Source organism: Orbicella faveolata, unplaced genomic scaffold (assembly GCF_042242905.1).
Source record: "Orbicella faveolata isolate gen_17 unplaced genomic scaffold, um_ofav_v1 contig_35, whole genome shotgun sequence".
NCBI classification, from domain to species: domain Eukaryota; kingdom Metazoa; phylum Cnidaria; class Anthozoa; order Scleractinia; family Merulinidae; genus Orbicella; species Orbicella faveolata.
Window position 1 is genome coordinate 11,888,688 of NW_028301564.1, and position 23,419 is coordinate 11,912,106.

Here is a 23,419-nt window from a genome sequence, read left to right on the forward strand (position 1 = left end):
GTTAAAAAGTTTTGTTTTCTAACTTGATCCCCAAAGATAGTTAGCTATCCTCATTTTTGTATGGAGTCCCCTCCTGCTGAAAGGGTTTGCACCATCTCTCAAAGTACAACTATAAGCAAAATCACTCTGGCGTGAATGATAAATATGATATTTTGTTGCTGATCATGAATACTTGCACTGGCTTCTGATAATAATTTTCTTATTCAATTCCAATGTGATTTGTTCTTTTTCTCGACTGAGATTGTGGACTACAGGAGCTGTTATTGGGTTCCATTAATTAATTTTGCTATGATTAAATTATACCAAGAATTATAAGTAAGCTATAAGTAAGTTATATTATGTACGTGTATTATGTCTGCACTACACAACCAAACACACTCAAAGATTATGAGGCATAGGTACATTTGTCAGAAAAAGCCAGTATATCAAAGATATGTTTTGATTGACATATCAATTAAAGATAATTTACAGCAAAATGGATAAACAATACATCAATAGTATCCTGCATGCACCAAAGCTGGACATGAGGCAATCATTTAAACAACAGATTGAAATAATTTATAAATTAGAGAACACTATTTGTACAACACTAGGGAACAAATTAACATTATTGGACATTGCAAATGGCAAGGCTGTGGGTAGAATGTCACAAATTTCTCAACTCTTTCTTTCTACAAAAAATACTAATCCTGCAACTTTGTTTAAGACTCAGTTCTGCATTTCATGTTGGCAAAATATTAATTTATGCCATGCCCAATGCAGGTTATCACAAAATTGATTTAAGAGCAACATAAACCAAGCACAATAAATATCATTTTTAAGCCAAAAAAGCAATTATTTAAATAAACCATGACATGATGAGTAAATGATCTCTAAGAAAAACTGATTAATTTAACAGGCACTTTAAATAATTAGTTAATACATTTATCATAGGTGTTTCTTAATAATGTAATACAGTTTATCTGTCACAATGTTGCAGCTACAGCTGTATGATATTACTACACACAGTATGGGTTGCAGAACTTAACTTCCAAGTCAGTTTGTTCAATGAACTTAGTGCAGAAATTATTAAGGCATCAAGTTGTCTGTGAATATAGAGAAACCAAACAAAGCATTACAATCTTAAGGAATAAATTATTGAACTCTTTTACATGTATGTACAATGTATGTTCCATTAATATTGGGGATCTCTCAGAAGCTGCATCTATGATGATTTAATTTGCTCCCAGTGCATTTTTTTTATGGAACTTTTCACACACATTAATATCTCTGTCATGACAGTGGTCTCTGTGTTCTACAACAATTAGTACACAAGAAAAATACACTCAGTAAGATATTGTTTACAATAAAAATCAATCCCTGTAAGCAATCATAAGGACCTTGAATTTATATTTCTTTAGAAATATCTCACCTGGCCATGGTTGCTTTGAAAATCTTTGATGTTTTAATCCAGGCTGCCCATGTGTACACTGTTCGTGTATTGACTGACAGGAACAGGGATGTAATCATACTGTATTTTGCTGCTACTTGAATACCACTGAACATACAAAGACATATCAATTATAATTTGTAACCAACAGATGACATTCCTTTCATTGATATACAGTGTACTTCATTGCTAGTTGTTTACGGAGTGTCTACAGTAGTGAATCAAATGCTAGGGGGATGGTACCAAAACTTTTACAGTGGCAGTTCTGCCCTGAGATGCAAAGCAAACATATATAACTGTTATGAACTTGGCGACTTGCTTTTGAGCACACATGCAATTTGCTTTAAACAAGAAGATGGAACATTGCAGTACAACAATGTGTACAGTCCCAATCAAAGGGCCATCCAGGCTGTTTGGTTGTACATATGACTGAAAATCAGACTTTGTCAGGATAAATACTGATGTTCTTGCTGACTTAATCTGAGTGTGCAGTTACAAGATATTCACACCCAACACCCATTCATGGCCAGTTATTAGAAATTCTAAAGTAACAGGGGGAGGGAGCTCTTAAAGAAAAAAACCTCCATGTGGGGTATGAATCTTTTCTTGAAGAAAACAATGTCTGAGAAATCATTAATTAAAAAATATGCTTTAAGATATATCTTACCTGGTAAGGCCAACTTTCAGAAAGTTTTGTAATGTAGACTGGCTGGCCAGTTCATACATTTGACAAGTTGACACTGGGTATGTTTGCAAATTTGTGCGCTTCAACATTGCAATGTACATGTAGTAGCGTAATGGTCAACTGAAAACAGCGTAACTTGGTTAATTAATTTACACTGTACATTATTTGGTTAAATATCTCTATCTCTATCGTTGCACACTAACAGATGACTATTAAAATTAATTTACAGAACATATTGGCAGCTAAATCATAACAAGTAAAAAATCGAGCATGAGCTATTTACATGTACATGTAACAGCCCTCACCTCAGAACTGTCATAGATATAATATATTTTCAAACTCGCTGAAATTTCAGATTATTCAATATTAACATGCACGTACATCTTTAACAGTGTGTTTGCTTTACATTCACTTTACACACAACCGGTATCCACCATAGGCAGACTTTTAAGTTTGCCTTTGAAAATAAATTGCATCAACTTATGCATCTTTCATTACCTATTCTTGTGACGAAATGACACAAAATCGAAGTTCAAGAAGTCATAAGCATAAAACTAACTTAATTACCCGGTAATGCTTACAGCACCTCTTACTGTCTGCATATGCCGTCCATAAACTGGTACTGCCTGGACAACACTCATTATTTTTCTGATCACATCTTTTAAAATGTCACTGTTATATAATTTGTCCTGAAAAGGCAAATGCATGAAATGTTATGCCTTTGGCACTCACCACATATCCATACATGATGTACAATGTACACCAAGTCATGATCAACATTCACAATTCTTTTTACTTTCATTGTAACATTTTGCAGTGTCATTTTCCCTCACTAATGAAGACAGGACATCTACATTAGGTGGTAATTCTCTATGAATTCACAGGGAGTGATAACAATTAAATGGTGACTAACTTTAGCAAAGGAGGCATTCAAATGTCAGATTTTAATGTTAAGTTCATAACTTTACATTTCTCTCTCTCTCTGTGTATATATATATGTATGTATGTATGTATGTATGTATGTATGTATGTATGTATGTATGTATGTATGTATGTATGTATGTATGTATGTATGTATGTATGTATGTATGTATGTATGTATGTATGTATGTATGTATGTATGTATGTATGTATGTATGTATGTATGTATGTATGTATGTATGTATGTATGTATGTATGTATGTATGTATGTATGTATGTATGTATGTATGTATGTATGTATGTATGTATGTATGTATGTATGTATGTATGTATGTATGTATGTATGTATGTATGTATGTATGTATGTATGTATGTATGTATGTATGTATGTATGTATGTATGTATGTATGTATGTATGTATGTATGTATGTATGTATGTATGTATGTATGTATGTATGTATGTATGTATGTATGTATGTATGTATGTATGTATGTATGTATGTATGTATGTATGTATGTATGTATGTATGTATGTATGTATGTATGTATGTATGTATGTATGTATGTATGTATATATGTATATATATAACAACTCAATGATTGCACCTGTAGAATGCAGGTGTGCTGGTGGAAGAGACGTTCTGAACTTTCTGAACTTTTTCCCCTTACCTTTAATAGGATGACTAATATGAATTGCAATTCACAACCAACACCAACATCAGGTTATATTGTATACACATGTATATTTTGTTGTCTTCTGTTATCATAAAAAAAAAAAATAAACCTTTAAAACCCTCCATAAAGTTCACACTCATTATAACACTGCTACATGTAGTGCTGTTCAACTGGAAAACAATTTAACTGAAACTGTTGAAACAGCTCTGTCAAAATTGTTTCTAATAATTTAAGTCTAAAATAATAACATTTATTTGTATTTAACTCTGGAGGAAGGGGGAGAGGACTGGTACTAGTTTTCTCTGACATGCGCTCTACGTACTTCATTCGCCATGTGCTTGTGCACAACGTAGCTTCGCTCAACGCAAGTTTCTTTCCAGAGTTCTTCTTTACAATACGTATCTCGATGTTTACACTATGGCTTCTAGAAAGAGCAGCAGGAGAACAAAACCTCCGCTTAAACTGAAAGATTTCGACATTGACGGCTTCATAGCAGAACCAACACCGCAACAGATGAGCGAAGCAGTTGAACGTGAACTGAGTCAGGTCGAGTCCATGATCAAAGACCTCTCTCCGACAAAATTTAAAGCAGAGCAGTCCACTGTAGAGCAAGAGAGAGAGCGGTAGAAGATCTTCGAAACCAGAACTTGAAGCTAGAATTGGACCTCACTCGTACCAAACTCGAGCTGTTGAAGCTGCAGCAAGAGTCAGCGCAGCCCAGTGCCCCCAAGATGGCGACGACGATCACAACAACGCCTGATGATAATCCTATCGCAAAACCAACCTTAAAAGGCCTTCAGCAAGATCCTACCGTTCAATCGGAGCTTAAATCTCTCATGGACTCTTTGGGAGATCCAGTTTTACTGGGTTTAACTGAAGAGGAGCAGGATCCAGCTCAACAGCTGTTAGAGCCCACTATTTCAAGAGGTAAACGTCCTTTACTTATACCTGATTTCATTAGTTCCCTCCCCATCGTTCTGCAGGAGGATAAGGAGACCGTGCTTGGAACCTCTGGTGATGCTAGAATTGTGTTAAAGTCCTCTCAAGAAAAGAAGCTATCCCTTGACAAAATTTCATTCCCACAGTGGTCAGCGGCTAACTTTCGCATTATGCATACTCTCATGAAAGATGGGCTTCTTTCGTCCACCCAGGAAATTCTCGATTATATTGTGTACAGTTCAAAAATTTCTGAACTAGCGAAGTGTTACCCTTTGCCAAAAGTGATGCAGTATGATGATTTGTACCGCAAAATGCAATTTGCCACAAGCTGTAAATGGGGATCTGACAGCCAATTCATATCCCATCAAACGCTTCACAGACCAGATCCATCGACTCCCACATCCACACGCCCACCTCTTCGCAAAGCGTCCCGCCCAGTCATAAACCAAGCAACAGGGAAGCAGGTTTGCTTTGAATTCCAACGGCGTGAAGGTTGCCGCTTTGGCTCCTCCTGTAGATATGATCATGTTTGCATCAAACCACAATGTATGGGAACCCACCCACAATGGCAACACCAGTCTGCTACTGCTCAAGACCCCCAATACTGAACCCACACTCAACTGCAGAGATCTCTCCAAATTGTACTTTAACGGCAGAACTAGCAGGAGATATCTCGACCACATTGTTACATGCAGGGACCGATCCCGCCTTAATGACATGCTGTCCCGCAGAGTGTGGGGAAAGTTTACCTATTAATGCAGGGGCCTTTTTGGAATCTATGCAGCAGCCCCAAGCAGCCAAGGTCTCCACAGACTTAATTTTTGGGACCTGGACAGCAGAACTATCAAATGACCCGGACATGAAATTTATTCTCGATGGTGTTAAAAATGGATTTCAGCTACTCCCTCCTAATTCAACGGTGTCACATGCCTTTACACACAACAATAAATCTGCTCTACGACCTGGAGCTAAAGATCAAATTGAAGCGCAACTGGTTAAGGGTCTTCAAGAAGACCATTTTGCTGTAGCAGACAAGTCCCACATGCCCATAATCGTTAATGCACTTGGGGCTGTACCTAAAAAGGACTCAAATGAATTACGGATGATCATGGATTACAGCCGACCGTTAATGGCAAATGCCAACTCATACATGGATTTAGAACATTACAAGTATGTTACTGTTGATGATGCAGCAAACCTCTGTCAACCAGGTTGTTGGTTGGCAAAAGTTGACTTAAAACACGCTTACAGAAGTGTTGGTACTCACCCCGACAGCTGGCGAGTTACAGGGATGTCTTGGTGTTTCAAGGACTCTAAACATTCTACCTACCTCTATGATAAGCGACTCCCGTTTGGAGCCAGGGCCTCTCCAATGATTTTTCATCGCCTTACACAATCAGTCTGTCGAATGATGGCCCGAAGAGGGTATACTGTGTTGGCGTACCTGGACGACTTCCTCATCATTGAACCAACTCAGCTTCAGTGCAAAGCAGCTTTTGACATTCTACTAAACTTACTAGAGTCTCTTGGCTTCACTATCAACTGGACAAAAGTTGTCTTCCCAGCCCAATGTCTGGTTTTTCTGGGAGTTGAAATTGACACTGTTAAGCGTGAACTCCGCCTCCCAGAGGATCGTGTATCTGAGTTGTTGTTCGTTCTCAAGGAAACCAGTTCAAAACGTAAATGCTCCAAGCTTCACCTCCAACGACTCATTGGCAAGCTCAGTTGGGCAGCACGTGTTGTTCGAGGGGCACGTTTCTCAGGCGTCTTATCACCTTGGCAAATGCTGTTAAACGCCCGCACCACCGTGTTTATTTAAACCTATGCGCCAAAGCTGACCTCCTGTGGTGGACCTCCCTCTTACCTGCACACAACTGTAAAACATTGTTCCCCTCAGCAACCCCAGAACTCCCTACAGCAGTGCTTACGGATGCTTCCCTGTCTGGTGGGGGGTGCGTATGGGAAACTGACTGGCTGTATGTTAACTGGGCCTTAGACTACCCAGTTCTCTGCTCTCTGCACATCAATTACAAGGAGACATTCACAATCATTTTGGCAGCCCATCGTTGGGCACCCTTTTGGTCAGGTTATCAAGTGGTCGTCAAGTCGGACAGCCAGGTGGCTGCAGCTATCTTAAACAAAGGTTCAACCTGTTGCCCTGTAATAATGGACTGGATTCGTTCGCTGTTTTGGCTTAAGGAGTATTACAATTTCAGCCTGTTAGTCAAACACATTCCAGGAACAACCAATACCCTAGCAGATAGTGTTTCACGCCTTGACAATGTACACTACTGGCCAACATTCCAGGCATGGCTCTCCGAATCCCCTGTATCATATGATTTAGAATCTCACATGTCTTCATTGTCTCTTGCACTCCTTAGATACAAAGGATCAGCAGCAACTTGACCGCGAAGTCATCAATTTCCGGCGTCAAGCATATGCCCCTACTACCAAGTCCACCTATATGAGTCAAATGCGCTCATACCTCTCCTTTTGTGTATACTACGGTTACCAGCCTATCCCAGCATCAGTATCAACCCTTAACCGCTACACAGCCTTCCTAGCAAGATCACTTTCAGCATCCTCCATACCAGCCTATTTGAATGCAGTTCGCATCCTTCATCTTGAACATGGACTTGCAGACCCAACCAAAAACAATTTTCAGCTGGCAACTATACTTCGGGGAATTAAACGTATAAAAGGTTTATTAGTATCCCAAAAGAAACCAATTACGCCTCAGATCCTGTTAGCCTTCAAGAATCACTTAAACTTAGATGATCCTTTGCATGCAACATTTTGGGCAGTCTGTCTGGTAGCCTTCTTCGGCCTCCTACGTAAAGCTAACTTGCTATGCAGAGGATTAACACATTTCAACCCATCAAAGCATCTACGTCGAGGGGACATCTTCTTCTTTACAGACTGGGCCATCATTATCAACAGATGGTCAAAAACAATCCAATTTAGTCAGCGCATACTGACTATACCTTTACCACGCATTGCCCAGCACCCACTCTGCCCTTATACAGCTCTCAAGCATGCTTTCAGCTTAGTACCAGCCTCCTTATCAGGCCCAGCCTTTGTCATCCCAGCTTCAACCATGGAAGGTCTCGTCCCTCTGACGTATGGAAAGTTTAACTCCCTACTTAAATTATTGGCAACCACGATGAACTTGGATCCATCTAAATTTAGCGGACATAGTTTTCGATCAGGCGGGGCCACTCTGGCCTTTCAAGCTCAAATCCCAGCAGAACTTATCAAACGCTTAGGAGACTGGCAGTCAGATGCTTATAGATCTTATATTCACATCCCAGTTAAAGACAGAATGCAAGCAGTTAGTCGGCTGGCTTCCTTTGTTTAGATTTTCTTCCTTGCTCTGTTTTTTCGTCTGGGGTTAGGTCGTTCCTCCCTTGGGAAATTTCTATTAGATGGAAGGGATCACTTCCGACCCCTTTCCCGTTTACCCCAGACTTTATTGTTGTTATTTTGTGTCTTCGCCTTTCATTTAGAGAGTTAAGTCTAAAATAATAACATTTATTTGTATTTAACTCTGGAGGAAGGGGGAGAGGACTGGTACTAGTTTTCTCTGACATGCGCTCTACGTACTTCATTCGCCATGTGCTTGTGCACAACGTAGCTTCGCTCCCCCCCCCCCCCCCCTTCCCCTCCCTAATTATTTGTTGTTGTTATATTCCTTATACATTTACCTTTTCCAGTTTGGGAAATTTCTATTAAATGGAAGGGATCACTTCCGACCCCTTTCCCGTTTACCCCAGACTTTATTGTTGTTATTTTGTGTCTTCGCCTTTCATTTAGAGAGTTAAAAATACTTAACACTGAAATGAATCTAATTCTTGACTTGAAAATTATTCTCCCATAATGCCTATGGGCCAACTACTGGCCTGCTAAAAGGTCCTAAAACAAAGCAAAAGGAAATTAAGAAAACCACTGCTTTTTTCCTGAAAATTGTATCGACTGAAAACGATGATTGAACACTCTGAGAGAGCATTCTATTACCCTGATGAGATAAAAATTTTATGAGAATAGAGAATTCACAAAGTTATATCACAAACTAATTGGTACTGGACAGGACAAAGGAAACAGCCAGGAAGAAACTGAAACTTTCTTCGATGAGCAAAAAAGTAAAGCACAACAAAGAAAACAGTCAGTGACATTCGGTTAATAAGTTAGTCAATCAAAAAATTAGTGTGAAGAAGAGAGCAGAGAGAGAGGGTCAGTGGAGCGAGGAATGCACTCTCACCAACTAAATTTTGAATGTATATATGTAAAAGTTATTTTTATTACCAAGAAATGGTCAGGGCAAGGACTTGTGCACCCTAAATTTTTTCTAAGTATGTAAATGTCATTTTCACTGTTCATTACCCAGTAAAGCTCTTAGCATTTTTTTTTAAATTAGTACTATCTCACTTTTATGGAACATTTCCATAAGTGTAAATACCACACTGGGGAATAACATCTCATTAGGAAATAGGGGTCATGTACCCCCAACCAAAAGCAGTGGCACTAATAAAATGAAATAGCAAATCAAAATCGAAGTAGAGTTTTATTCGCCGACAGGGTTTACATGCACAATTGTCTACTCGACATTTCGACTACAAGCATTTCACCAAACCGAACTAACTGGACAACAACAAAATAAAACGACGAAATCTACATGATAAACACAATATGCATATCATTACAGCTGAGTATCAAACAGCAAATCCCTTCTCAATGAAGGATGACCGAATAAAAGAAAGGATGAAGAAAATTCGTTTAAGCTTGCAGTGTTAAAGTTTAACAATTATTCACGCTTAAGCATAGATTTGAATATCACAATGTGTATTTTTGCCGACGGCTTAATTTAGCTTTGCAGTCATTTTATCGGCGGTAGCTTTACCAGTCTTCAACCAAATTAACCTGGAAATTCCCCCCCAAGCATTTCGCCAAACCGAATAAGTTGAACTAACGAAACGAGGAAATACTTTGTAGTCACAGAATGTCAATATTCACATAGGAACGTCAAAAGTAAATTTAGCAAATCCTGTTCGCTTCGGCTTAAAATGGTTTGTTGACCTATCTTGGTTTAAGAAATTTTTGTAGTCTAGGAAGCGGTTGTGCCAACTAACACAGAGAAAACTTCAAAACTCGCCCGGCAGTGTTTACAAATACAGTTGTTGTTGTTTTTTTTAAACGTGACGACGAAACTCGAGACAAAACTTGATTTGTTTACAATGTGCAACTCACAACAACCTCCACAAATCCACTCACGCGTTATTGTTTTGAGCGAGATTAAAACTATGTAATTTATAAAATGCCTCACAGCATGGCTTCAAATAAGGAAGACTTTAAAAAGGATACCTATTGAAAATAAGCTTATCTCGCCGAGGCAACTTCATAATTTCCATAGCAAACGCCACAACAAAAGTCACTTACCTCAAGTTGGCGATTCACTGCGGCCAGTGTAAATCTTCCAGGCAGAAACTTGCAACAAAAGTTGTGAAGACTGAACCGAACTGATCTAATCTTTTCGATAGCTCAACGGATCAACCACTTTTCCGCTGTGTTTTCTGTTTTGCAATTACTGTAAACACACAGTTCTCAAGTTCGTCTCCTGATTTTAATCATGTGACTTTTCTTGCTCGGTTGCACAGCATCTCGACGCACGAATTAACTTGAGCAATTCTGTAGTCGTCAGTTATTTCGTCTCCTTTCTATAGTCCTCGTTAGCTTTGCTTCACGGTATTATTCCGTATTATTTCATCCCTTTTCCCTAGTCCTTGACTCGCTATAATTCACGGCATTGTTCAGTACTGTTTCGCCTCCTTCCCCAGCGCTGGCCCGCTCTCTTTCACGATCTTCTTCGCTACTTCTTTGCCTGTAAATTCTTGCTTTCTGTTTCTGTTTTATACTTCAGTGAAACCCCATCTTAAAAACGTTGGATCAACCTCCGCTATCATTGGTTGACATGACAAATAGAAATGAGTTTTCTTTTCTTTAAAAATCCCGCCAAAAAAAGATGGCATTCCTCGGTTCCCTCGTTTGCGTTACCGCGAAGCTCCTCTCCCCCTTCCCCAGAGTCTGTACGGACGGCGTTCGCTCGCTCGCTCGCTCGTACGGTGACGTCATAACCAAATTTTCTCGGCTTGATAAGTTTACCAAAATTTCTAAGGAATGGGGCTCCGCTCGCGCGCCTTCGGCGCGCGGGAGCTCCGCTAAAATATGTCTTGCTGCATATGCTACTTGAAGCATGCATGTTGTGACAAGTTTTCGGCTGATTGAGTCAGTGTCCTTTTAGTTCGGGAAGTTAACAATAAAAGAAATAAATAATAGATGGGAATTATCAGTGGCACCTCACGGAGTGGCTATGCGTCCATTGTTTCCAGATCAAAACTTGGAAATAGTTGTTGTTTTAAAAGGAAGGAAACAGAACAGAATCCTCGGAGCAATGACAAGAACCAGCTACAAACCCAACCCACTATCAAAAAATTCCGCAGGGTCCGGGATTCTAAGAAACCCGGGCGACATTGTTGGGAGGCAAACCCTCTATCCAGTGCGCTACCCGGCTCTGGGGACGAAATTGACCGGAACCAACATACTGGTTCCAGTTTTTGAGCAAGAGCGTCGCCTGGGTAGGTAAGTAGTGTATTTATCATATAGTGGTTCACCGTAATCCAAAATAGGGATATTTCTAGGGAGGGATACAAAACCCTACATAAGTAGTAATGGTGGCTCATATGAGCCGTAACTAATCAGGAGCCGAAAAAGACAATAGGCTATTGTTTGGAGAACAATGGATTCTATTGTTATCCAAATCCAAGATGGCCGCCACAAATTTCAGCCAATCAAGAGCCGAATTAAGAATTCAAGATGGCGATGCTCACGAAAGTCGGCCATGTTGGAGAACAGCCCAGCCAGCCTCGACGGAGGACTGGGATCGGTCTCACGGATTTCCATGGCGACACAAATCACGTCAGGGTCACGCAAAAGTTGTCATGCAACTTCAAACTCGATACTTACAGGGTCCCGTGGTCCTAAACGACAAAGGTCCGTCCGGCAAGCGGCCATGATGAAGACGGAGAGACTTGGGTCCGAGTCTAGCCTTTATAGGGTGGTGCAAAGCATCACGGGACGATGAAATCATCGGGAACCAATCAAAATGAGTTAAAGTACTTATAGCTGGGCTTCCCTATTGCCTCTCTCTTAAGGAGAGTATTAAACCAAACATCACACAATGTCAAATGTCACGAACTTTAATATCAAAACTTTTGCGCTAACATGAAAAGATATGACGTCGTTGCCATGTTGATCGAGTAAAAACACCGGTTTCTATTGTCATCACGCAATTTTTCAAATGAACTTTAATGTTCAAATTGTTAGCGCTAAAATTACAGAAAGCTGGTCATTGTGTCTCAAATAAGAAAGCACTATTAAAAAGATGGAACAGAAATAATTTTATCTAGCGTAAATGCAATCCTTGACGAGTAACGAATAATAAGCGAAGGCGAAAATATATAGGGTAAAAGGTGAGAAGAAAAATAAAATACAATTGAAATGTTTCAAGTGGAAATGAATTGCTAAATTGTTGATTCTTTATAACGTTTATTGAATAATAATAACTCCAAGGGGAGAATTGATTATAATTTCAAGTCTTGACTGTCGGTATTCCACAAAGTGTTGGGAACTAGACTCGTTTCCAGTTTCACAGAGTCTTGGTCCCTGGCCCCAAAACGCACGATATTCTGCTTAAGTTTTCTTTGGTTTTGGTCATGAAGTCTTTGCCTGATCCGTTCCTTATTCTTGGCGTAATAACTTCTCCAATATTCGTTGATCCGTTCCCTGTTGTTTTTATAGCATTGTATTCGGTAATTTCTGATGTGCCCCTTGTTCTGTTGACAATAGGCTCTCTGTCTGCTGGCGAGTCGTTCCTTGTTGTTTTCATAAAATCTTTTACGACGAGTTTTGAGAATTCCGACGTTCTCTGCACGATGTCTCTATTGTTGGGGCAGGATTCGCTCTCTGTTCCTTGAATAATATTTTTTGTGGTAGGCCTTTTTACAGACGACCTTCTGGTCATTCCCTGACAGTTGATTGGAGCAAGTCATCTTGCATGTGTGGCGTGTTACAAATAATGACTACAACTCTGGAGCCACACACTCTTATAAGAGTCACATGGCTGATTCAGGCCTCCTCTTCTACTTCCTCTTCGTCATCGTCGTCGGGGAGTAACTTCTTTTTCATTAATCTCTTTAACAGGAATTTCCGTTTTGCCACTGCCGACTCGGCTGCTTCGTCAAAATCCATGTCGTCTTCCTCAATAAAGCGTCGAAGAGTCTTCATGACTTTACGGTGTATTGCGTCGTGTTTGATACGATGAGTCCATTTTAGACGCTCTAAGTAAGTCCTTCGTAGCCTTCTTCTACTTACAGGTAATAGGGCATTGAAAGCAGCATTTTCGGCATAGTTTTGGGATCTTCCCTTATCCAGGAACTGCTGGACTTCTTTCAGGTAGGTTTCTTTGATATCTTCCCCGACATATTGACGTAACGGACTCCACGGATCCGATTCATCGTCGTCCGCCTCTTCTTCCTCTTCGGAGCTGTTACTATCCTCCTCTGCTTCCTGTTCCTCTTCAGGCTCCTCTTCTTCCACCTCCTCTTCCTCTTCTACCTTTTCATCATTGTTATCTTCTACGGGGCCAAAAATATCTGTTGAATGATCAATGATCCATGATTCTCGTCAACCTTCACCCAAGACAGCGTACTTCAAATGAGCCGAGTCGATTAAACTGATATTTAATATACCATTTTGGTCAAGGATCAGACATTCTCTTTCTTTCTTAGATGCCAGCGCGGGTATCCTACGTGCGTCAGGAGGTAACTAAATACGCGTTTCCTGTCATCACTGGCGGGATGTAAATCCAGGACCGTGTACCCAAACGGTCGTTCAGTCACATGTCTTGCCAGCAAGTGGGAAAAGCTTGAAGCAGTAAATTCTTCATCCCTAACTGATCTCTTGGATTTTTGAAGGCTACGATGTAGTGCGCGTTTCTGGAAATACTCTTAGCGTATTTCCCTGGTGGAAACATGTCTTCGCACAAGTACAACACGGTGATATTTTGATGATGAGAGTGGTGAATAAGTCTAGCAACGTTTTGTCCTCACCTCCCTCTGTCATCAGATCATCTAACCCTACACAGCTATGCATGGCTATACATAACTCTACACGGGTATACATGGCTGTACATAACCCTACATAGCTATACACGGCTATACATAACTGTACAGAGCTATACACGGCTATACATAACCCTAAACAGCTATACATGGCTATACATAACCCTATACAGCTATGCATGGCTATTCATAACTCTACTTACATATACATGGCTATACATACCCCTACACAGCTATACACGGCTATACATAACCCTACACAGCTATACACGGCTATACATAACCCTACACAGCTTTCCATGACTATATATGACCCTACACAGCTATACATGGCTATATTTCACCCTACACAGCTATACATGGCTATAAATAACCCTACACAGCTATACATGGTTATACATAACCTACACAGCTATACATGGCTATACATAACCCTGCAGAGGTATACATGGCTATATATAACCCCGCACAGCTATAGATGGCTATGCATAACCCTGCACAGGTATAGATGGCTATACAGAACCCTGCACAGCTATACATGGCTATAAATAACCCTACACAGCTATATATGACTATACAGAACCCTACACAGGTATACTTTGCTATACATAACTCTACACAGGCATAGGTGGCTATACATAACCCTACACAGGTGTACATGGCTATACATAACCGTACACAGCTATACATGCCTATACATAACCCTACACAGCTATGCATGGCTATTCATAACTCTACACAGGTATGTATGGCTATACATAACCCTACACAGCTATACACGGCTATACATAACCCTACTCAGCTATACATGGCTATTCATAACTTTACACAGGTATATATGGCTACACATAACCCTACACAGGTATACACGGCTATACATAACCGTACACAGCTATACATGGCTATATATAACCCTATAAAGCTATAAATGGCTATACAGATCCCTACACAGCTATACATGGCTCTACACAACCCTGCACAGGTACACATATCTATACATAACCCTACACAGTTATACATGGCTATACATAATCCTACACAGCTATACACGGCTATACATATTTCGCCATTTGTCGCTAGTCGGTTAACCCTATTCAGACCTTGGTGTATGGCTGTTGTACGGCTATGGTTTTATATAAATGTGCACGGGCTGTGTATTCCTTTGTATGGCTATATATAGCTCTGTAGGGTTATGTATGGACGTGTATAACTGTGTTGGAGTATGTATATCTGTGTAGGGCTATGTATAGCCGTATGCAGCTGTGGAGGGTAAGTATAGCTTTGAAGGGCTATGTATAGCTGTGTAGGGCTATGTATAGGTGCTTAGAGCTATGTATGGGTGTTCAGGGTTACGTATAGCTGTGGAGGGCTATGTATAGCTTTGTAGGGCTATGTATAGCTGTGTATAGGGCTATGTATAGCTGTGTATAGGGCTATGTATAGCTGTGTAGGGCTATGTATAACTGTGTAGAGCCATATGTAACTTTATAGGGCTTTGTATACCTTTTTAGGGCTATATATAGCTGAGTAGGGGTATGTATAGTCGTGTAGGTTTATGTATAGCTCTGGAGGGCTATGTATCGGTATGAATCCCTAGCTATAGATATCCCTATATAGGTCTTAGTCAAACCACTATATGATAGTAACATGACGTGTTTACGGTCTCCCGTTCAGTCACCGCTGACGAAAAGCGCGGGCACTCTGGGGGCGACATCGCATGTATAATCAAGTTACCCATCATTTAGTAGAGGACGCACTGACTCTTGAACTACTGGACGGCATGTCAGGCTCGATTGTTCTCGCCATGGGTACAGTTTGACATAGAATACCATCAGGTACAAGTATTCTTGGGAAGTATAGGACAGATACTTAGTAAATAAACCCCTTCAGGCGGCTGGTATGTCGGATGCTCGCGGCTGAGGGATTGTCCGAAAAATGAAAATTTGGCCGAGAAGCGAAGCTTCAAGGGCAAATGTGAAATTTTGAGGACAATGTCTCAGCCAAGGGCATTATCAGCCGACATACCAGCAAGCCAGAAACGGGTTTATTTATTTTATAAGCCTGTCATTAATTTTCATATGGCGCGGAAACTGCTCGCAAAAAGGAACTGTTAATGTGATGGTGAATGCGTGCGATTGACGATAGCAAGTATATTTAATTGGTTTCATTAACTTTATTTCCCCTGTAATTGGACCAAAACCTTGATAAACTATCATGTGAATAAACCCTCGCAACGCGCCCCTTAGATCAAACCTCAGCGCTTTTTAGTTTAAACTCATTCGTTCGTATTTTGTTGCACTTTGCACTTTCCGGAACAGCATTTGTGATCAGCTTTTTAATCTCAATAAAACAGACTCTACGAGACGAGTTGTTTTTTCCCCTGCAAGTAAAATAATAAAGATTAAAAGTCGAAACTTCTTTCACGCTGGCTTTGTTTGTTTTCGACGGAAGTAATCGGAGGACAATTATCGAAGCAGGTGGGGGTTATTGCGTGAAAAATGTCCGGTGATTTACACCACGTGACGTACAGTACTCAATAAAATCGCGCGAAAATTAATGGGTGGGTTATGATTCACAGTATCTAGTAACTAACTCAGCTACAACCCTGGCCAAATGTCCTTGGGACTCTTGACAAAACGACAACAGGTGAGGCATTATTTTGAGGCAGGAAGTCATTATTTAATTTGCCGAAACCCCTTCCCGCCAAAAGAATGTTGGAATAGTGGGTCTACTTTGGATGACTCGACATCAACATTGTGTAGGGGGTGGGGAGGGGGAGTTGGACAGAAAGATCATATGCTGGCAAAAGCGCAAAGTGTCCCAAGACTTTTGATCAGGATTATAGTTCCTTTTCGGCCCAAAAGGTACTATCAGGCCTAAGTATTCCTGGGAATTATAACACAGATATTCTGCAGTCACTAATAACTTCGAAGAGATAAAGCGTAAAGGAAATGTTTGAGTTACTTACTACTGAGTAACTGTGGACTTCATGTGTATTTGCTTCACACATTGTAACTGAGAGATATCTTGAATCATAATAGAACAAACCTGATGTAATCTGGTTTACAAAAGCAGCGTAGTTGAGTCCTTAGAGCAGTGGAAATGTGAAAATATGTTATCTTGAGTCGTACTTTATTTTGCACGCTTTTAATTTAAGTTACATACATCACTTCTGTTAATAAATATGTCGTTTACATCACTTGCATATCGATCTTGACTAGTTTTCTGCAGTTCGTTGAAGACTGCTTGGAACACTGCATGAAATTTGTTCACAAAATTGAAAGTGCAAGAAGGGCCTTTCTGATCAGCTGTTGATGCACTCCCAACAAATGCGGTATTATAAATCAGAAAAAGAACTACAGTAGACGATCGGGAAAAAAAATCAATGTACAAACGTTGACAACTACAGCAATAACAGAAACAACACCGTAAACACGATAGATGATACTGCCTAACAAAACAAAACTAACAAATACGGTGAACATTTACAATGCTAAGCCGGGACGGTATTACACTTGTCGTATAAGGCATGCCTGCTACTCATTCAGCAACAAACAAACAAACAAGAATCTAGCTTATATCCATAGCGTCTTTGCCTTGCTTAGTAAGAGCTTCGCGGAATCTTGCATCATTACGGTCCAGGTTCACCAGACGCCTTATTCCTAACCAAAGATTGAAGAAGAAAACAAGAGCTACTTATTATATAGACGCGAGTGTTGTTGTTGTTACAAATTTGCAGACACTCTCTGGGCGCGTCACGCAACCTTTCTTCCTCTCCTGGGGGAGAAAAATTGCGTGACAAACCCAAAGAGCTTCTGTATACTGAGGAGGCCAGTCAGTTATCTCAATCAGATTATGCAAATATAACAAGACACTTTTTACCATTGTGGTGGTCTCTTCCCTGCCTCGTATCGCGCAGAGCAGCTTTCTTGTTGGGGTTATCATAGAACTCTTTGTCCTGTAGTTCTCCTTGGTGTCTGGCTTGGGCATAATGGTAAAGGAAGTTATTTACTGCTGCCTCGTCTAACCTACAAAGAAATTAAAACCGGTTAAAGAATTTCCCATTTCCAGCCACATTTCTAGGCTCGATTTCCGCCGCCCTTTCGAGTCTGGTCTAAGGTCCTTAGTCCGATCTAAGGTCCTCCTCTTCGGGGGAGGAGCTCGAGCTTCTTTCCCAAACAGCGGCTGATAATCGAACCTAACGGATTTCCCTCCGCTATATATATGCGGTTTCAATTGAAAATTCCATTATGATACCGCAGAACCTAATACAACAAAATCATCACCAATACCAGCACCTACTGGGCTGATCTTGGATCCGGCGGTCTTTGTCTTTCCGGTAATTTCATGGATTCCGGCTCGGTCAGTAACTGCACCAGGCTCTTCGCGTAACAATCTGCGAGTCCCGGAGGGATTTCTTTCTCATCTCGAGCTGCCACCCACAACAGAGTTCTATCCAGCATTTTCATTCTGGCCGTCTTTGTAACATCGGCTGGAGCATACGTCATTTGACCGTCAAGGGCAACAAGTTGACCTTCGATTATGGCTGTAACCTGAAAATGAAAAGAAAATTACTCACTAAGAAAAAAAAGAAGAGGAAATCAACATTTTATCTCTTGAAAAAGAGGATCTATCAGAAATAATAATGAAAGAATTACAGAACAAATTCTGAATCAAATAAATTAATCACAACACAAACTGTACTTTATATCATCCAATATTACTCGCCGACTCAGAGCCATTTCAATTATTGTTAGATGAGGTTGAGCAGGATGGCGAGCATGCGCCAGTTGGCATGTAGTATTGGCCAAGTTAGTGGTAGTGGCTTTGGTAGTTGTCATTATAGTGGTTAGTGGTTGTGTTAGTGCAAGAGTTAGTTGAACATGTTGTAGAAGTAGCACTCTGGAGGTATTCCCGTATAAAAAGGTCGGGGATGTTCGTCTTCTCGCTTATGGGGTAAATCATGGATTTTTGGTCTCACTTGAAAAGGGCGTCCAGGACGAAACACCACTAGTTTAAGCCGTCATAGTATATTTTAAAATGCTGCCATTTTCGTTTTAGGTGGTATCTTTTAGGGGTCAAATAAAGCCGGGCTCGAGCCCACATTGATCTCCTTTAAGGGTTTAATTCAAATTCTCTTACGAGCATCCCCGACCTTTTCACATGACATGTGAGAGCCACCCACGGGAAGGAGTAGCAGAATTTTTGTATCGGTGAGACGCATGGGTAAAAGAGCTGGTAAACTTACGTCATGCTTTTCTCTCCTCCTGGGTGGCGGAGCTCTGTTACTTAACAGTCCCGAATAACCTGCCGACTTGCCGTGATCTTCATGCTTTTCCAGTTCTTCAATCATACCAATGGTGTTTTCATAAATGTCATAAAGCATCTGTTCACTGGCTGAAGTTAATCAAGAAATAGGACACACAGACAAGAATCAGAAACAGTGATAGCTAAATAGCCATAATAAAACGTTCCAGTAAAAAGTAAAGTCTGCATATGAGCCAAGTGGCCCATCAGGCCGGAGCTTATCCCGGATTCTGCAGCATGAAGTGACTTGGAGTATTTCTACTCCCTCTTGGATGGGATGCTAGTCAATTGCAGGGTTAGCCCCAGCATTAAGTTCGCCGGTACCCATTTGTACACCTGGGTAGAGAGAGGCACTGTGAGAGTAAAGTGTCTTGCCCAAGAACACAACATAATGTCCCCGGCCAGGGCTCGAATCCGGACCGCTCGATCTGGAGACCAGCGCACTACCTCCCACAATGTGGGAAGGCAATAAAAATTATTGGTTTTCACGGGCAGGTAAAACTTTTTGAGCTGAACTTCTAGTAGCGCTTATAAAAATTGTGTGATATCGAGAGGGTACTCAGAGTATTACTCACAGAGAGACTCAAATTTGGCGAAACGGATAGATACGAAAAAGTTGCAAGGCTAAAGCTAGACCTAAAAGGGTCCAACGGCTTAGAAAAATCTCCTTGTCCCTTGCGTGTAGTTTACACTTAATTTTAACCATTTTCAACATAATAACATGCCACGCAATGCATCTATAAGGGATAACGCTTGACAATGTGTGAAATACTGATAACCTTCGCTCACTCCTTCGCTTCCTGTTGGACACTTCAAAGATCTGCTGATCAGTGCATAAGTCTCTCACACATGTTCACAGGCGCTTGCGCATTGAAGTCGAACTGATCACGAGTTGTTCGAGAGGAAGACGATTTGCTCACCAAGTGTTTGATTTTTTGCCAGTTGTAGACTTTCTAAAAGTCCTTTCCCTCTCACTCCTCTCGACAGAAATGATTAAGCGAAGGACTGAGCGAAGGTCAACTTGTGGCAAGTTTAGTCATTTGTTAGAACTTGGAAAATACTATTTTCCAAGTTAAAGACGAATCCCAAGGCGCACTAACCTTGCAGTGAACGTTGCGTCTGCTCCTGTCTCAGACACGATTGCTGCTGGAATGGTGAGGGATGGCCGTGAGGTGTCCAGTGACCCTGCATATCCCGGGAGTGACGTCCTAAACATACGTATAATAGCATTGAAATGACGAAAAAAGGTGCAGCAAAAAAAATGAAAGTCTTTATGAATATACCAAATGGCGGCTCAGAATGCTAGATTTTCAGAGAAAGTGGTTAAGAAATGACCACCCCCCTTCCCCTAATTCTATGGCTGAAAAACCGTTGCTGGAGAATTTCCATTTTTAAAGTTTTGAAGAACATTGAAATAGTTTTCAATATGAAAGAGCTTTTTCACTATTCAAATTTTTAGTTATCCTCAGTTGATTTAGGGAAATTAACGACTTATTAACCTTATAAGTTTTCACTTTTGGCGATGAGGTTAGGGCCGGGAAAGGGTGGGGGAGGGGGGCGGGGAGGGCAGCTGTTATAGCACTTTCTCTATTAAGGCAGTGTTTGTAGATGGCCAAGAGTTGCCTTGATATTCTGCCGTTATAGTCGAAAGGTTTAGAAATTGAACATTTTCTGCAATATATCAAATTGACTGAAGTGGGATGTAGCAAAGCATACATCAAGTCGAGAATAAATGTTTCAACAAGCTTTGAAATTATTCATGGAAGAAAGCAGTAGGTCTAATCGTGAATAAAATTGTCTGGAGCAACACTGTTTTCCTCGATTTAGTAGGCTGAGTTTGTTTAGTGACCTTTCGTACGCATTCATAAATCTTAAAAGTAGCTCTAACGAACTCACCACTTACCGTGTGTCATCGATGTGTAATTCTTGCTTCGTGTGACTCTAGATGCAAGCTACGCTTTCAGCACGCGCTAGAGACTACTTATTTAAGGCGACAAACCGAAGGGAAATTTTCAAATTCCAATTTCGATTTGCCAAAATATTTGTGGAGTCATTTCTAAAAATAAGCGGAAAAACACTTTCGTAGAAGTCAATAAAGGCAAAGGAGAGCAGCTGATTACACAAAGAATTCCAAGAAACTAACTCAATTGTTTAATATGTATACCTTGACGTTAAAAATGCAATAGTTCACACTGAGCTTTAAGAAAAGATATGCGAGTCTACGAGATCTACTCTTGGCCGTTTTAGTCATACATATAATATGGGGTACAATCTCGGCCGGTAAAAAAAACTAAGGCGTTTAATCTCCCCTCCTCCAAGCGTACAAAAGGTTTGCATATGTCATTTAAATAATCAAAGGGAAAACATTTCTCCGAATCGTCTGGGAAACAAAATTTAGGGGGATCGGTTCAGGGAAGGCAAATTTCCCCTCCTGCGATCAGTTAAAATTATGCTTTTGTCATTCGAATGATCAAAGGAAAAACAGTGACAAACACTGCAGAAGAAATAACTATCGCTTGTTTATGTCTGACTAACTAAAACGCCTCCAAGAACATTTCACGCTCCTCGAGCATGACGAGCATTATGGCACCAGGAAAAGTAAAGTTTTTGTCATTAAAAACCCTGTTCGAGATTTCACCTGAAACAACTTGGTGCAACGGGCTCAATTCATGGAAAAAAAAAACATTCCTCTCCCCCCAAGTATTATCTTTGAGTCAGCTTGATCAGCGAGATGATCCCTGTTTATGTGTCAGGTGTATGTGTTCCGTGTTTTCCGAGAAACGGTTGCCTTGACAACAATTAAGAGGACTGAACATCATTACAAATTAAATATTTCGATGAAACTAGAGATTTTGATAATGCCTGCCAACTTTTGTGAGTCGCTGATGACCTGGTGCGAAACATACTTTCTTTCCTAACCAACACTTGCTCCATAAGTAACACGGATAGTCTCGAATTCCGCGTTAATAGTGAAAGGGCCCGTTTTAATTACAAATTAATAAAGGACTCCCTTTTGTTATTGACGAAAGTGACGTAATATTATTGGCTAACTGATTGGACAGAAACAAATTCTGAGAAAGACTTTACTGAATAAGAGTAATATAACTTCAAAAGAGATAAGTTATTTTCGTAAATTGCGGAGTACCTGTCTAACACAATGTGAAAATTTTCGATTGAAACTCCACCTCTTAGCCTATCCAGACTGACTAGTAGAGATAGTATTTTTAACTGCACAAAACATTTGTCATAAGCTCCATTAGTTTCTCTGTTGTAGACAGTTCCGCAGCCGTAGCGAAATGTGGCTATTAACCATATCTAAACTTCGGCAAAAATTGATTCTGTGTGTTGAACTCAATTGTGTGTGTTTGAGTCGGGTTCATCGCAATAAAACATGGCTTGCTTTTACACAACGTTCATGACAAATGCATACTTCGTTGATCTGATCTACCCCGTGTTTGTGTTTTTCTTGAGCTGAGAGGTTTTTTTCGATTCCTTTAAAGCATGCACTGTTTTGAGTGGTTTTGAGTTTGGAAGAGCTGAAATGTATAGCCATACAGTGGAAAAAACGTTGCAATTCACTCTGTTAACGTCTACACGAAAGAGAAGTCATTATAAAACTGAAATTCCCTCGACCAGAGGAGGGTTCTGCATATCGCTGGCTTTTCCTTTTCGAGAGACAGTGTTTGTAGCTGGCCGAGAGTTACATTTACTTAATATGCTGTCGCTATAGGCGGGAAGTTTAGAGATTGATACAATTTTGCAATATATAGTCTACAGAAGTGGCATGTAACAACTTGGGGTGAACAACTGAAAGAAAAATCATGTCGCGGAAAGTTTGTAGAAATATTTCAATCAGCTTTGAAATAAATCATGAAAGAAAGCATTAGGTCCTAAATAATTTTGAGTGGAACATACATAAGCCGTTATCATCGATTTAGTAGGCAGAGCTTGTCCGGAGACGTTTTATACACATCCTCCTGAGTGTAAAATAAAAACTTAAAAATAGCTCCAAAGGACATCACGACTTACCGTGTGCCATCGATGTGCAATTCTTGCTTCGTGTAGCTCTGAATCTACTCTTTCCGTAGGTACTTTCAGCCTATACTTGTCCAAGGCGCTAATCTGAAGGGAATTTCAACTTCCAATTTCGATCTGCCAAAATACTGGTTACGTCATTGCCAAGAATGTCCGGAAAAACACTTTCTGAGGAATCGAAGTTAGGGAGACCTAATTACGAAAGCAATTCTAAGAAACTCACTCCATTGTTTAATACGTATACATTGCAGCTAA

At 40.4% G+C, this 23,419-nt stretch overlaps 3 protein-coding genes and 1 pseudogene across 6 annotated transcripts; 1 reads left to right on the forward strand and 3 right to left on the reverse strand.

Moving 5' to 3' along the window:
• Nucleotides 1-218: 218 nt before the first annotated feature.
• On the reverse strand, nucleotides 219-10,274 carry LOC149103299 (uncharacterized). Of its 2 annotated transcripts, XM_089273937.1 has the most exons (6): nucleotides 10,083-10,274; nucleotides 3,642-3,792; nucleotides 2,682-2,803; nucleotides 2,097-2,234; nucleotides 1,412-1,537; nucleotides 219-1,085 (listed from the first exon to the last, which is right to left on the reverse strand). In XM_089273937.1, exons 4-6 carry the CDS (start codon nucleotides 2,213-2,215, stop codon nucleotides 980-982), a joined length of 351 nt encoding a protein of 116 aa, XP_089130063.1. In that variant the 5' UTR covers nucleotides 2,216-2,234; nucleotides 2,682-2,803; nucleotides 3,642-3,792; nucleotides 10,083-10,274; the 3' UTR covers nucleotides 219-979. The 2 variants fall into 2 exon arrangements, with proteins under 2 accessions (XP_089130063.1, XP_089130064.1); XM_089273938.1 differs by lacking the exon at nucleotides 3,642-3,792.
• Nucleotides 3,947-9,405, forward strand: LOC149103300 (uncharacterized; annotated as a pseudogene). The gene is made up of 2 exons (XR_016202120.1): nucleotides 3,947-4,637; nucleotides 7,031-9,405. The product of XR_016202120.1 is annotated as an uncharacterized LOC149103300 (transcript).
• Nucleotides 10,275-12,827: 2,553 nt separating the features above from the next.
• LOC110057606 (uncharacterized) lies at nucleotides 12,828-13,853 on the reverse strand. The gene is made up of 2 exons (XM_020764202.2): nucleotides 13,811-13,853; nucleotides 12,828-13,354 (listed from the first exon to the last, which is right to left on the reverse strand). The coding sequence occupies exons 1-2, from the start codon at nucleotides 13,851-13,853 to the stop codon at nucleotides 12,828-12,830; spliced, it is 570 nt and encodes a 189-aa protein (XP_020619861.1).
• Nucleotides 13,854-16,937: 3,084 nt separating this feature from the next.
• Nucleotides 16,938-23,293, reverse strand: LOC110057562 (uncharacterized). 2 transcript variants are annotated; one of them, XM_089273929.1, is made up of 6 exons: nucleotides 23,159-23,293; nucleotides 20,230-20,337; nucleotides 19,071-19,219; nucleotides 18,125-18,375; nucleotides 17,705-17,850; nucleotides 16,938-17,484 (listed from the first exon to the last, which is right to left on the reverse strand). In XM_089273929.1, the coding sequence occupies exons 1-6, from the start codon at nucleotides 23,166-23,168 to the stop codon at nucleotides 17,393-17,395; spliced, it is 756 nt and encodes a 251-aa protein (XP_089130055.1). In that variant the 5' UTR covers nucleotides 23,169-23,293; the 3' UTR covers nucleotides 16,938-17,392. The 2 variants fall into 2 exon arrangements, with proteins under 2 accessions (XP_089130055.1, XP_089130056.1); XM_089273930.1 differs by lacking the exon at nucleotides 23,159-23,293 and adding an exon at nucleotides 21,033-21,398.
• Nucleotides 23,294-23,419: the final 126 nt, after the last annotated feature.

Bases quoted from the DNA above. Each gene is read 5' to 3' on its own strand.
- LOC149103299 (XM_089273938.1), bottom strand. From the start codon at position 2,215: ATGTACATTGCAATGTTGAAGCGCACAAATTTGCAAACATACCCAGTG. The intron at 1,538-2,096 runs GTAAGATATATC...TTGTATGTTCAG, and splicing joins CTGAAAGTTGGCCTTACCAG to TGGTATTCAAGTAGCAGCAA. The intron at 1,086-1,411 runs GTGAGATATTTC...CTATATTCACAG, and splicing joins TTCAAAGCAACCATGGCCAG to ACAACTTGATGCCTTAATAA.
- LOC110057606 (XM_020764202.2), bottom strand. From the start codon at position 13,853: ATGCATAGCTGTGTAGGGTTAGATGATCTGATGACAGAGGGAG. The intron at 13,355-13,810 runs GTGAGGACAAAA...ATCATTCAACAG, and splicing joins TGATCTGATGACAGAGGGAG to ATATTTTTGGCCCCGTAGAA.
- LOC110057562 (XM_089273929.1), bottom strand. The intron at 19,220-20,229 runs GTTAGTGCGCCT...GATTAACTTCAG, and splicing joins GACGCAACGTTCACTGCAAG to CCAGTGAACAGATGCTTTAT. The intron at 17,851-18,124 runs GTAGGTGCTGGT...ATTTCTTTGTAG, and splicing joins CCGGATCCAAGATCAGCCCA to GTTAGACGAGGCAGCAGTAA.